General features: G+C 50.8%; 1 protein-coding gene across 5 annotated transcripts in view; it reads left to right on the plus strand.

Moving 5' to 3' along the window:
* Positions 1–376: 376 nt before the first annotated feature.
* FMNL2 (formin like 2) overlaps positions 377–14,827 on the plus strand; it is a 131,662-nt gene continuing 117,211 nt past the window's right edge. For all 5 annotated transcript variants that reach the window (XM_068407811.1, XM_068407813.1, XM_068407812.1 and 2 more), the window contains exon 1: positions 377–555. In XM_068407811.1, coding sequence (XP_068263912.1) covers positions 439–555 — 117 coding nt within the window. In that variant the 5' untranslated portion in view covers positions 377–438. The remainder of the gene's footprint in view (positions 556–14,827) is intronic.

The following is a 14,827-nucleotide window of genomic DNA, read 5'->3' on the forward strand; positions in this document are numbered from 1 at the left end:
CAGGTACCCGGCGACACACGCCCCGGGCCCCCGGCGGGGGACAGGCCCGGCGGTGGGGCAGGCCGCAGGGTGCGCTGAGGTAACATGGACGCCGAGGGGCGCCTCGACCCCCGCCCGCCCCGGCGGGCCCGCGGCCGGCCCCTCCCCCTGACGGCGGCGGGACTACGAGTCCCAGCGCGCCCCGGGCCGGGGGCGGAGCGGGGCTTTGTGCGGTCCGCGGGGCGGCATGCGGGGGAACCGCCGCCGAGCTGCAGCCGCAGCCCGAGCTGGAGCCGGAGCGAGCCCGCCCCGGGGGGAGGGCGAGGGCGGCGAGCCATGACGGGCGGCGGCGCGGCGTTCCGCCGTCGGTGCTAGAGGGCGACCGCGGGGCGCGGAGCCCGCCTGGCTCGGCGGCGCGGAGCGCGGAGGCAGCGCGGAGGGGCCGCCGCCGCCGCCGCCATGGGCAACGCGGGGAGCGTGGACTCGCAGCAGACGGAGTTCAGGGCGCACAGCGTGCCCCTCAAGCTGCCCATGCCCGAGCCCGGCGAGCTGGAGGAGCGCTTCGCCGTCGTCCTGGTGAGTGCCGGCCCCATTGTCTGTGGGGAGCGGGTCGGGGCGCCGGGGTGGGGGCGCCGCGTTCCAACGGCCGTGCCGCGGGCCTCCGCGGAGGGGCCGAGGAGGAGCCGCGGAGCGGGGTGGGGGGGGGGGGCGTGCGCGGGGGGCGGCCGGTGCGCGGCTGGGGATCGGGGAAAAGTTGGGAGCCCGAAGCAGGAGCTGCCCCGCCGCGCTCTGCCCTCCGCGGCGGCGGCCGGCCCGGCCCCGCCGGGGGCCGGCGGCACAGGTGGGCTCGGCGGGGCGGTGCCGCCCGCACCTCGGCCCGGCTGGAGGCGGCGGGACGGTGCCGCGGCGGGGGGAGGCCGAGAGGGGAGCGGAGCGGGAGCGAGGCGTGTGCGCCGGCGGCGGCTCTTTGTCTCGGGAGCCCCCGGAGAGCCGCCTTCCCCCGAGCCGAGGCGGTTCCCGCACGCCGGGGTCTGTCCCCTCCTCGCGGGCGGACGCGTGGGGAACCGCCGGGAGGGAGGAGCGGCTCGTTGGCGGTGCCGGCCGTCGGCGGAGGGGAACGGGCCGGCCGGTGCGGGCAGCCTCGGTGCGGCCTCGCCTCGGCCTGGCGGTTGGAGGGGGCCCGCGCCCCTGGGCCGGCGCTGGGCCGGTGGGTCCCCCCGGGACACGCCGGTCCTCCCGTCCCTGGCACGCGTGTGCCGTGCGCCTGGGGCTGGGGCTGCGCTGCCCGCGTTTCTGTTGGGCTCTGGTTTGTATTTCGCTCTTTTCCCCTCACCGGAGTGGCACGACGGGCTCGGTGTTGGCGGTCGCCTGCCCAGGAGAGCTTTCCAAGGCAGGGCAGTGCTTCCCTTGGTGCTGCATGAGTGTTTTGGGCAAACGTCCTGTTTTCTTTCAGGTATCTAAGTAGCGCAAGTAGATTATCATGATCCATCTATTCTTCCATGTCCTCCTTACTTTTGAGCAACGTTTACATGAAAAACAGAAGCTGGGGAGGAGGACGACTAAACCCCATGTGCGAGCCATGCCCTGCGTCCCTGTAACGCCGTGTGAAACCCAGCGAGGCGAGCTGCTGCGAGTAATTCCCGTGTCAGATACTAGAGCAACCCCCTGGTATTTGAAATGCTGCTGGTGCTGAGCGAGGATTCACAGGCTGGTGTGTGTTGGGGATTATTTCTGGTTAGACCCAATTAGATTATCATGTCTAAGAAAAGAATAAGCCTATTCAGTCAGGAACCCCCACTGACGAGCCAAATGGCGAGTGAGATGTTACCATTATTAAGCACAGAGGAAAAAGCCTGATCTCGCATTGCTCTTGTCGGGGAAACCCGTGGTCGTTTTATAGACGGGAGATGTCCCCACAAGCAGCGCGTTGCTCAGAATCAAGTTGTGATTCATCTTAACCTCCCGAAAGGGTGCCTGGCTTAATTTGTGTGCGTGATCTGTGGGAGAAGATCAGTGGTTTTTGAGTTAGGACCAATTGATTAGATCAGTAAAAGGAAGAGACGTCATTTGGGAAAGCAGAGTGTGTTAGATATGGGAGATAACAGGACCGTGCCTGTAATTTCTTGAGTTACTTGAAAGGAATAGATGGTGGCTGTTTTTAGAAGATGGACTTAAATGAAGGGTCAGAGGATGAGTGCTGTGGCTTTGCTGGAGGGGCAGCAGGCCGTGCCGACACGTGTCTGTAGAAACAGGGTGTTGGATGGTCTGCTCCTGTCGGGAGGAACTGCAAGATGGGGCCCAAACACCGCTGCTGGAACAGCCAAAAATCGCCTTCAGCCCGTTCTCGAAGCCAGCCGGGGATGGCTGGTGTTTGTTGCAGCTTCCAGGAAATATCTGACCGTTTTATGAAAGAATAAACTCCTAGGCTGTTATTAGTTTGTTTTCTCTGTGGCTCTGAGGGGAAGATGACTGTGCCACTGGTCAAACCCCAGAATGGGGTAGGCAGGAGAACAGCAGGGATTAATGAGAAAGGAATGGTGGTCAGGGGAAAAAAGATGAGCAATATTCTCTGTAGGGAGAGAGGATTAGTGAGGAGATGAGAGCGTGAGGAAGGAGATGCTGAAGGTTATAGGACTAAATCTCACCTTCTTTGCACGCTGTCTTAAGAAATCAGCCTGGCACGAACGTTGCTCACGCGCTTGGAGAGCCCTGGTGAGGTCCCGAAGGGCTTTGCTGACAATAGCAATTTTCGTGCCGCTAATGAAATTTCCAGGACTGTTTTTGACGTTGGTGAACGTGCCGCTTGGTTGAGCTGCAGCCACGTGCAGGTACACAGTCACCACGCTGAGCGGTTCGTCTCCCTTTCTGTGTGTCGAGTGGGGCTGTAAGGGTTCCTCCTGTGCAGCCTCACAAAAGTATTTTGAAGTTTTATTCATCTCTCCTTGTGCAAATCCAGCACAGTGAGCTGTAGCCCTCTAAAACACGTGCGTGTCCACGAGGAGGACGCGGGTTGGTCACATTTTTACCACAAGTGCTGTGACATTGACTGTTGTTTTATTTTTTTCCGCTTTGAACGCACTCCCCTGATCTTTTGCAGGAGCTCTGTGGTCCCTTCAGCAAGGGGATGGGTGAGCAGTGGTGTGCCTGGAGGTGATGCATGTGTGTGCTAGCTTGCCTTTGCCGGGCTCTTAGCAGCCTTAGTCTAGAGGAAGGTCTCTGGTCAAGTCATTTGTCCACTTCAAACATACCGAGTCACCTTGCTGCCTCCTTGCTTAGCCTCGCTCTTTGAGGTCTGAGGTGTTTCCCTCTGGGTCTGTATCTCCTGGTACTGTTTTGGGGACTGGCGTGATAAACGTGCTTCCCTGGCTTGTTTGGTGCTTTGAGATTTGGCTAGTGAGGACCAGGGTCTGTCTGTGTTTCAGGAAGACATCGTATTTGATGGGATGTAGCTTGAAGAGAAAAATGTGGAGGACAACCCAAGAGAGATCCAGGTTTGTCTGTAAGCTAAGTGGTGTTTTTTCCATCCCCTCAAACTGATGTGAATCCTCCCCTTTTGGTAGGACACGTGAAAGAATTCCCTTCGTTTCCAAGTGTACGCAGGAGTGTAAAGTCTGAGGAAGTGCTGGTGTTATTACCACCGAGTTCCTGATTTGCCCGTGAGGGATGTTTGATAAACAGAGCGCTGGTTCTGGCTTTGAGCTGGGAGGCACTGGCACAGTGCACGTCGCAGGAGCCTCCTGCCGCCGTCCCTTCCCCAACAAGCTCCCTTTTCCTCCTCGGCTGTGTTGGATTTTTTTCCTGGCTTTCTCCTACGTGGAGCAAGCGTGCATAAATCATGAGTTCTGTAGCCAACCCTAGTTTATTGCGCTGGAAGCCGTCGCAAACCCAAGCGTGCCGTAGACGTCCCGGCGCTGCCGTCCGGTGCAGCGAGGCGCGGGGGTGAAAGCCAGGCTCCCAGCGCCCGCGCCGGGGTGGTCTCTCTCTGAACCCGTAACGGGGCTGCACGTTTGCAAACGACGCGGGGTTTGGAGGAAGCAGCCAGGACGGAGTTGGCAGGGTAAACTGTTGCCTAATGAGCTGTGATTGACATAATTTGACTGCTGGATTACAAATCTGCGGTGAGGTTAACGGGAAATATCCTCTTACCCCCACCGAGGGGTGTTCCATTTTACAAAGGACTCTTCTGTGCCCGGGCCTGTGGGATGGAGGGGAGCGTGGAGGGAGGAGGGGTTTCTGCCGTGCTGTGCCCTGTCCTCAGTTTAACGCCGTGGTACCTACCTGAGGCAGGGCATCAGCTCTGCGTCGGTTGAATCCACACGAGGCTTTGCCGATAGGAACTTCGTCGTTCTGCTACAATCCCCTTCTTCCCAGTGGGTTTTGTCCCAGCATCGCTTCCCGTACCAGTCAAGGGAGTTTTAGTGTCTATTGCTAAAGAATCTGAAAGCTCAGTGTGAAAACTCTGTAACGTTTCCCAGCTGTTTTCCATTCCTCCTCCTAATCCTCTATCAAATATATTGTGCATTGTTTTATAGTATATACGGTTTAGAGTCTGCGAATCATTAAAAGAGCACGACATGGTTGCAGGAGGTATCTGTGGTGTAGTGTTGGTTCCCTCGCTTCGGTGGGGCACTGGATTCCTGGTTGTAATTCCTAAATTTAACAGAACTCGCTTGGGATGAATTTCAGTTGAGATCCTGTACTCAGGATAATGTGTATTGTTTTTGTGGCATTTGAAAGCAATACGATGGAAGTGGAGAGACACTAAATTAGATTTAGGAACCTCCTTCAGGAAAAGGAGATTTCTAAAATTCAGATATTGAAAAGACCTGTTGTGTTTCCTTGTTCAGGCCTCATCTCCAACAGGTTTCTGCCGCTGCACTCTCTCCTCCAAGTCTCGTTTAAATTATTTGAGCAATGACACCTTTTGCTCGAAGAAACAATCTAATAAATCACGTCATAAAATATATGTATTTCTGAAGGGTTAAATTCACAGGGTTAAGTAGTGCTTCGTGGTGACACATCTGTCAAGCTTGTAAATCAGTAGACAGCATGTGTAAGTTTTTCCACCTAGACATCACAGGAGAATATTTTTGTAAAACAATTTTTTTTTTTGAGTGTCTGGAATACAAGGATACTGTGGTGGGTATTTAGCTACTAGCAAGTTAGTCACATTCCTAAAATTAATTTCCGATCCTGGAAACCTGGAAGACTTACAAAATGGCTAAGCTGATGTAGATGTATATATTTTTCTTTGTACCATTTTTCCACACAAAATAATCTCTTTAATTTATTGGGCTATAAATGATGGAGGTATGAACCCATTCTGTCAAGCTGCATGTGTCACTTGTTCTAAGTGCCGAACAGCCTGAGAGAAAGTAGGAGGCTCTTTGGTCAGAGTCCCACATGGAAGGGATGGGTTTGAAGCGGGGCTGAACCCCAGAGAGCCAGGACTATCCCGGGACGGGGCTGCTCCGAAGGAGCCACAGCCCGGATCTGCAAACCCAGGTACGGTAACGATGGCAAAGAGATTTTCTAATCCTTTTTGTGCTGTATAAACCCATCATCATGTCATATTTCCTTGCAAACCTGCCTTCACCCTTCGCCTGCACCATCATCTTCCCTCCGGTGCGTTGAAGCTTTATCAAGCATCTCTATCAACTTCCTTAACCCTGCGTGCAAGATAAAGTTGTTTTTATTTCATATTCACAAGGAAGGTCATGTAAAACTTGGCCCCGAGGTGTTAAATGGTCTCTGCTGTGGTACTGTGTGCGGTGGGTGATGCTTGGGAAGGAATTTGAGAGACAAAAAGTGAAATTCAGAGTTTACAAGATGATCTTAAATAAAACAGTAGCTGTTGAGTTGTTTTTGATTGACGATTGAATGACTTGGAGCCACTGGAGTCTGCCTTTAGTCTTTCATTTAGAAAAAATAGTCACTGTAGCTTTTTGTGCTGCGTGAAAAGGTATTAAAGTCTACAGAAACTTCCCCCCGGAACAGCAAAACCCAGCAGAAACAGAAACCCAACAAAAATGTTAGGCTTCCCCCACGTGTTTGCTCAAAAGAACCCGAAATAATTCAGATTTGGTGGTGCTTGTTATTTTTATTATATTTTTGCATCATTCGGCAAAGATTATAAATTATTCAAGCAACTTTTTGAAGAGCCCAAATCCTTTTTAAAATAAAACAGCTGTCTGAACCATGCATGCTGGTTATCAACCCATGTCCTGTGCTTGTATGGCCACTTAAGAGAAGAAGGGGAGTATTTTTTCCTTGCTGGGGTTTGGGTGCTCCTTACAGTTGCAAAAGGGACCGGTCAGGTGCTTGGATCAGCACCGCCTCGGTTTTTAACAGGGTCCTGGCAGTCTTTTGCTCTCATTTTGAGGGCTGCACCTGCTGAATCAAAGAGGTTTTTTTTCCCCAGTCTGTTTGGAAAGGTGGTTTAAATCTGTCATCTTGGTCTGTCAGTTCTTACGCTGAGGGAGTCAAAGGCCCTGGAGGAGTAGCTGGTTTTTTTCCTCATTATTTGTAGCTTGAAATATATCCTAAAGTGAAACCAAGCTTTGACATCCTCTTACTGATCTTTTCTTTGGTTATTGGGGTGTTACTAGAGGGCAAACCTAGTGCCAGTTCCTGCCTTTTCCCCCAAATACATTTTTAGTTTCGAGCTTTCAGCATTTCTGCTCATTTTCCAGTGTCGTTGCTGTTCTTCTTCCAACTCGGTAACAGAGAAGTGAGAATGAATGCAGCCCACTGTTCGGTTTTAGAAGTGGAAAATCCCTGTGATTGATTTCAGTTTTGCTTTTGCTTTTCTTTGCTGACCCAGCTACTGGTCTTTCTGCAATGTGGGATGCTTGGGAGCAGCAGCTTCTTGAGTGGGTGTGAGTGGGAGGTGGCCGGGGAAGGGTCTCATGGGGCAGGGCTGTGCTCCAGTGACACCAGCACTACTTACGTCCGGATGAAATGGGCCCACGCCAACACTGATGCCCCACGCTGACCTGTAGCATGGGGAAGTCAAATCAACCTCTTCATTTCTGCTGCAGGTTCTGCTGCACAGGTTGTTGTAGGGAGTTGGTGACGTCCCTCGGTAGAGCTTAGTGCAGTTTACACCACGGCGTGCGAGGGGACGTGTCTGGCAGACGTCGGTGAGCTGACTTGTGCCTAACCAAGTGTGAAAGGGCAGCATCAACTTACAGAATCATAGAGTTGTTAAGGTTGGAAAAGACCTAAAAGATCATCAAGTCCAACCGTAGACCCAATGCCACCATGCCCACTAAACCATGTCCTGAAGCGCCACATCTAGATGTTTTTTGAACACCTCCAGGGATGGTGACTCCACCACCTTCCTGGGCAGCCCGTTCCAATGCCTAATGACTCTTACAGCGAAGAAATTCTTCTGAGATCCAGCCTGAACCTCCCCGGCACAACTTGAGGCCATTTCCTCTCGTCCTATCGCTGGTTACCCAGAAGAGACTGACCCCCACCTCACCACGACCTCCTATCAGGTAGTTGTAGCAGGTGATAAGGTCTCCCCTCAGCCTCCTCTTCTGCAAACTAAACAACTTGCCTCTTTTTGAGCTCCTTTTAAACCAAGGTGCTAACAGGGTACTCCTAGAGTCGGTCCTCGGCCCGATTCGGTGGGGCAGGGAGGGCTGTGGGAGATCCTCCATGGAGGAAGCCGTGGAGGAGCACGTGTGTGCTCTGCCATCTCGACCTCGCGCTGAAGAGCTCTCCACAGCACGATGAAATGAATTATGCAAAACATGCTAATGCAGCAACGCTTTTCAGCACCGGTTTATTTTTAAGCATCTGGGCTTCCTCTTGAGTTTGAATTAAGCACATTACGATCAGGATGAAAATACTTCCCAGTGCAGGAAGCCATAAAGCAAACCGCAAGCGGTTGTTTGTCCCGGTCCCTTTCGGGTGCGTGTCAGCAGAAGGCACGGCTGGTTCAGACAGGCTTTGCAGGTCTCCTGGGAGTGCTCGTGGATGGAGCATGCCCTGCTCCGGAGGGTTTTCTCACCGCTGGGAGAGGTAAACATGGTTTTCTTTGGTAACCAGAAGATTAGACCTTCAAATTAGCTGAGGAGCAAAACTGTTTTAGACAAACTGAGCCGAGTTATTGTTTGTTTTCTTCTTTGTTTGGAAGAGTCCATTTGGGAGTTTGGTGTGGGAAATAAGTGACACCAACTCAATCGATTGGATTTATAATTGCATTAAAATGCAATTCCAGTACCTGAAGGGGCTACAGGAAAGCAGGAGAGGGGCTTTTTACAAGGGCAAGGAGTGACAGACGAGGGGGAATGGTTTTAAACTGAAAGAGGGGAGATTTAGATGAGATATTAGGAAGAAATTCTTTGCTGTGAGGGTGGTGAGACCCTGGCCCAGGTTGCCCAGAGAAGCTGTGGCTGCCCCCTCCCTGGCAGTGTTCAAGGCCAGGTTGGATGGGGCTGGGAGCAACCCTTGGTGGAAGGTGTCCCTGCCCGTGGCAGGGGGTTGGAACTGGGTGGTCATTAAGGTCCCTTCCAACCCAAACCAGTCTGTGATTCTATAAAAACATCTAGGCCCAGCCTCCAGCTCGTAGGAGCTGCAGCATCGCTGCAGCCAAAGGCCTCGGCCTGCTAGTCAGGTAAAAGCACTTTCAGCTGCTGTTGCTTAAAAAACAGTAATTCCAATTTATCACATCCTGCTGATTTAAATTCTGAAGGGTCAGTGTAGTAAAACGAGCAGGTTTTTAGTGCTTGGGCTTCACACGATTGCACCAGTTGGCCCCGAAGGCCTGTGCTGTTACCCACATAACACTGGCAATGAGAAATGCCCTGTTCCCAGTTACTTCTGCAAGGGCTCCTGGATCTGCAGTGGCAGAAGGTACATGACGTGCACCCCCGTTCTAATTGAATATTGTTTCACTTGCACTGATTATTTTGACCTTGATAGTCTGCTTTGTAGTTTTAATAACTCGAGATGCACAACGTTAAATATGGATGTATTGGAAAATATAAGCATTAATTTGTCCCAGGCTTTGTCTCTTCCTAAAATAGTGTCTTGCTGCCTTGGATAACTTGCCCATACTGTTATAACTAACATACTGTAGAACTCCGACGTGTGTTCGTTTTCAATTTACCATGGGGTCTCTGACAAAACCAGTGTTTGTCTTCTGGAATTGTGCATCGTTAAACATATATTTGGGGAGGATATTCATAAAGCACCATAATAGTGGTATTGTGTTGGGAATGAATGGTCTTCAGATGAGTGCTGTGCGATGCGCGGACCTCCAGGACTCTGCCTTGCAGCTCTTGAGAGCAACTGTGTGTGCTTGATCATGAGCTGGAAACGTGCCCAAGCGCTTCCCAAGTGAAGCGCTGAAGAGGCAAGTGGGGACACTCCTGGGAAATGTCCTGCAGTGTGCTGGGACTGCTCCCGGGCCACTAGCGATAGGACAAGAGGACACAGCCTCAAGCTTGGCCAGGGGAGGTTCAGGTTGGACATTAGGAAGCATTTCTTCTCAGCAAGGGTCATTAGCCATTCGAAGGGGCTGCCCAGGGAGGTGGTGGAGTCCCCATCTCTGGAGGGGTTTAAGACAAGCCTGGCCATGGCACTTAGTGCCCTGGTCTAGTTGCCATGGTGGTGTCAGGGCAACAGTTGGACTCGATGATCCCAGAGGGCTCTTCCAACCTGGTTGATTCTGTGATTCTGTGGGTGACGGCACTCAGCACAGCCTCATCTGTGCCCCAGAGAAAACCCCCACGTCAGAAGGATCCTCAGGAAAACCCCGAGCAGATGTGACTTGTCGTGTCACGTTGCCTGGACGGTGCAGAGAGCAGTGTTAACCGTGGGCTCCTGCCCTTTCAGCAGTCGTGTCCCCATCCAGCGGGCAGAAGCGCTTGGTGATGGTGGCAGGAGCCCACAGAGCCTTCTCCAGCGTTTGTGGCCTGCTCTGGCCGCTCTCCTCCATGCAGATTTTGGCTGAGGGCAGAGGTTGCTCCTGGACAAAGATCCTTGAGGCCTCCAGGAGCATATGAAGAAGTCTTCGCTTTTTTAGTGTGTGTTTGGGTGTTGTGGGAGATATCTTAAAATACAAGAGTTAGTGGGATGGTTTTTGTGTTTGTTTTTTTGTTTTTTAATATACATTATGTGACCAGAAGTCATTTTACTATAAAAGGACTTGGAGTGAATATAGATTGTACATCTGTTACTTGTTTGCCTGCAAAACGACTGTACAGTTGAGGCCAAAAGTGAAGAATAGAGGCTTGCACAAATTGGCAAAGTTTCTGAAGTCTTTCAGAAGCCAGTAATTAAAATGAAGAAGCAAATTGTTCAATCCAGAAGTTCTGGTTGTTCATCCATCTAACGCTCTGGCATGTCCCTCTGCTGACTCCTCATCCTCCTTTCCATCCCCTACGAGAGGTAAGCGAGTAACAACGTCCATCTCCAGCAGCTCTGACGCCAGCTGTGCCCGCAGAGGTGGGTGGCACTGTGACCGAAGGGTCTGTGAAGCCATGGAGATAGCTCCGTGGAGTTGGTACAGCAGTTTTCTGACAAATCTTTCCAATAATTTAGTGTGTTTGGGAGTGCTTCAAAGGCCTTTCTGCCCAGCTCTGTGAGCCTTGCGAATACAGAAGATCAAATAAATTAACTATCACAAATATTTAACTTAAAGTGCGGTCCAATAGGAGCTTTGATGTTGCATGCGCATAGGAGAGCCTCTGTGTGGCTGTGCTTAGGTCAACGTTGTATTTGTCTCTTTTCTTAGACATAATAAGCCTAATGCTGCAAATCTAAATAATTGTGTTCCGCCTTCATGGACAGGCAGGTTACCTGGCATCCAAGTGAAATGTGGCGTGGAGTTTTGCTGGGGAGCTGGTGGTAAAAGCAAATCGTGGCATGGTGTGGTCATACTTTTGAGGACGGTGGGGTTGATTGGCATGCCACCTCTGCAGAAGGCATTGGCTCGTGGGTTATCACAGACTCACAGAATGGTTAAGGGTTGGAAGGGGCCTCTGGAGATCATCTAGTCCAAGCCCCTGCCAAAGCAGGGTCACCCAGAGCACGTTGCACAGGGTCGTGTCCAGGTGGGTTTTGAATATCTCCAGAGAAGGAGACTCCCCCCCTCCCTGGGCAGCCTGTGCCAGGGCTCTGGCACCCTCACAGCAAAGAAGTTCCTCCTCATATTCAGATGGAACTTCCCATGTTTCAGCTTGTGCCCGTTGCCCCTTGTCCTGTCACTGGGCACCACTGAGAAGAGTCTGGCCCCATCCCCTTGACACCACCCCTAAGGTATTTGTAAGTGTTGATAAGATCCCCCCTCAGTCTGCTCTTCTCCAGGCTGAACAGCCCCAGCTCCCTCAGCCTCTCCTCACAAGAGAGATGCTCCAGCCCTCTGATCATCTTCATACCCCTCCGCTGGACTCTCTCCAGTAATTCCTTATCTTTCTTGAACTAGGGGGCCCAGAACTGCACACAGTTACTCCAGGTGTGGCCTCACCAGGGCCATGTAGAGGGGGAGGAGAACCTCCCTTGACCTGTTGGCCACACTCTTCCTAATGCACCCCAGGACACCACTGGCCTTCCTGGCCCCAAGGGCACATTGCTGACTCATGGGGAACTTGTTGTCCACCAGAACCCCCAGGTGTTTCTCTGCAGAACTGCTCTCCAGTAGATCAGCCCCCAGCCTGTACCGGTGCAGGGGGTTATTCCTCCCAAGGTGCAGGACTCTGCACTTGCCCTTGTTGAACTTCATGACGTTCCTCTCCACCCAGCTCTCCAGCCTGGCCAGGTCTCGCTGAATGGCAGCACAGCCTGCTGGGGTATCGGCCACCCCTCCCAGTTTGGTGTCATCAGCACATATGCTGAGTGTACCTTCTGTTCCTTCGTCCAGGTCACTGATGAGTAAGTTGAACAGGACCGTTATCTTTCATTGCGTCTGCATGAGGCATTGCTTGATGGCCAACAACACCCTTCAGGTCAACTGGGCAAGTCAATTTGATGTAATGATAATTATTAAAGCACACCATGGTTTGAGCCAGGGAGCATTTGGTAATAATTTTAATCCTTTTGTGATAGCATCTAGCTTACAGGTAACTTGGGTGAATTGTTGTGAATCTTGTTCTCTAAAAATTGCAGCTTCTTAAAATAGTCCTGGAGTTGTCACGTCTTCTCCGCGCTCCTCTCCCAGCGCGCAGGGAAGCGGCAGCGTGTCTGTGAAAACGCAGTTCTGCTCCGTGTCAGAGCTTCAAATACAAATCCCTATTCTCTTGATCATGTAAATGAATATTTAAGTGTGGCAAATGTATGGTATTTTATTTTTGGTGAATAAAACAAGAACTTTTGTACTTTGCAGCGTTTTTTATCCATGAATGTTTCACGAGCCTCAGAGTGCTGCGGAGGAAGACGAGGAGCGAGAGTTACGCTCGTTCCCTTTTGGAAAGGAAGCCTGAGGTGCTGTGAGCCCCCAAAAACTGAGCAACAGGGAAGAGATTAGAAATAACGTCTCCCAACTTCCCAGCGCTTGCTGTAACCCCTGGGAAAAGGCCATGGGAGCGTTGGGTGCCTCCCCCTGTGAACACGTGTCTGCCTGGAGACCCGGGACCTGGCCTTTGGCTGTGTGAAGTCACCTTTGCAGGTCCCCGTCAGCTTTCCTTTAAGGTCTGTCATTTGTCTAGCTCAGCTGCACAGAAGCTGAAGAGCAGCACTTTAGTTTGTTTATGTTCTGGTGTTTCAGGGCATCTTTTCTCTCTTGGAGAAGAAAAGGTGGCATCAAAGCTGTGGTGGAGCTTGTTTCAGGAGAGAACGAGGATGAAAGGAGGTCACAGAATCACAGAATCAATGAGGTTGGAAGAGCCCTCTGGGCTCATCGAGTCCAACCATTGCCCTGACACCACCATGGCAACTAGACCAGGGCACTAAGTGCCATGGCCAGGCTTTTCTGAAACCCCTCCACAGATGGTGACTCCACCACCTCCCTGGGCAGCCCGTTGCAGTTACATTCTGGTTTCATTTCACCTCTGTTTTTGAGGTCCAGTTTACATTTTGTACAATCTTTGAGAAACTCTTGCTAGGTGGTTGCTTGTGAATTGTCTAAACTCTGCTTCCACCTGCAATTCTGGTAGTCGTGAGGGTCTTGGCTTGGAAATTAGTTCAGTGTTTTCTATCAGTAGAAAACATTTCTTCTTTAATGTAGAGATGTGTGAGCAGATGAATGATGTACAGAAATCACTGGGGGGAAGATGCTTTTCTTTTTATTTATTTATTTTTAAATCCTTTTATATGAGAACCTGTCATACCTGGGGTAGATAGTTAACAGTGTTTTCCTTCCTGAATGCACTCATGACAAGCAAGAGATTCAGCTGACTTGGCTCAAATGGCAAAAGAATGGGAGAAGAGGAATTTAGGAAGCTAAGTCTCAGACTTTGTAGGGATTAAAATGAGATGACCTTTCAGATCAGCACACGGGGAGGTTTACATGGTGAGGTATGTGACTGATGACCTTTCCTCCTAAGTTGAGGCAACTCTCTCACGCACAGTGAGTCTGCAGAAGCTTTGTATGGCAAGTCATTGGTACAGTACGGTATTGTACCATGGTTGGAACCATTGGTACCATGGTTGGAACCATTGTCAGGGCAATGGTTGGACTTGATGATCCCAGAGGGCTCTTCCAACCTCATTGAGTCTGTTGTCCAGCTCTCTCTGTTTGTAGGCCATCATGTGGTCTGCAAGCTACCGAGATGTTTTCCAGAAATAAAGCTGTGTGTACACCTGTAAATCCAGACTGATGTTCAGACCAGAAGGCAGGTGGTTTTCCTGTGCTAGGGGAGGATTTTGGCAGAAGATTAAGTGCTTCAATTAGAATATAGAAGAAATTATGCAAGAGTTTACATGAGCTGAGTCCTTCCATGCTCAGCAGCAGCAGGATCCTTCATCGTTGTTTCACAGAGCAGGGCAGGAAAACCAGCTCGCAGTTTTCACATGCTGATAACACTCCTGCATCCTCAGATACTGCAGCAGTTACGGAGGGCAGCCAGTGCGTCAGGAGCACGCTGGATTTTCAGTTAAGATGAGGAACTCAGATACCTACAAACGTGAGTGAGGCAGAAATTGATTAAGCATGAAATTCTTCTTGGCAGTGAAATCTTGGTTGGCTCGGAGACAAAAGGTTGCACAACCGAAAGGGAAAAGTACTTTCACTTAGCTCAAAGCTATTGTTTGTTTGGTTTTGCTAGTGTTTATTTTATGTCTGATGGCAAATCTTTGTTGAAGGTGAATTATCCTTTCTGTTTAGCAGATGCTCTTGTAAGGCATTCAGTAAATTGTTAAACTGTCTCTCTTTGAGGTGCTCTGAGGAAGGGGGATCCTTGAGGTGCGATAGCCCGGGTAGACTGGACTATTCCTTGTGTTTCTACCACAGAGAACAGTTCTTTTGCTGAATCAACCCAGGCAGTGTACATAAATAAGCATCACCATCTCTGGAGGTGTTTAAGAAAAGCCAAGACGTGGCACTTAGTGCCCTGGTCTAGTTGCCATGGTGGTGTCAGGGCAATGGTTGGACTCGATGATCCCAGAGGGCTCTTCCAACCTCATTGATTCTGTGATATAGATTTATGGATGCATTGAAAGAGAAAAAAGAACAACCTGTTGTAATATTTTTAAGGTTCACCTACATTATTTGGGTACATTCTCCCAATTGCTACTGCTGTGCCAAAACGTGTTCCACGGAAAAGGTGTGTAAGGAGAAAACCTTCCCCTCTTAACGTGGAAAAAAAGTCCTATATGGATTTATATTGTCTTCAGAGATGGTGGGTTTAGGAATTACTTGTTAAGAAGATATTCCTTGTGTGGCAGCTCTTCATGGGTG

This window comes from Nyctibius grandis, chromosome 9 (genome assembly GCF_013368605.1).
Source record: "Nyctibius grandis isolate bNycGra1 chromosome 9, bNycGra1.pri, whole genome shotgun sequence".
Taxonomy (NCBI): Eukaryota; Metazoa; Chordata; class Aves; order Nyctibiiformes; family Nyctibiidae; genus Nyctibius; species Nyctibius grandis.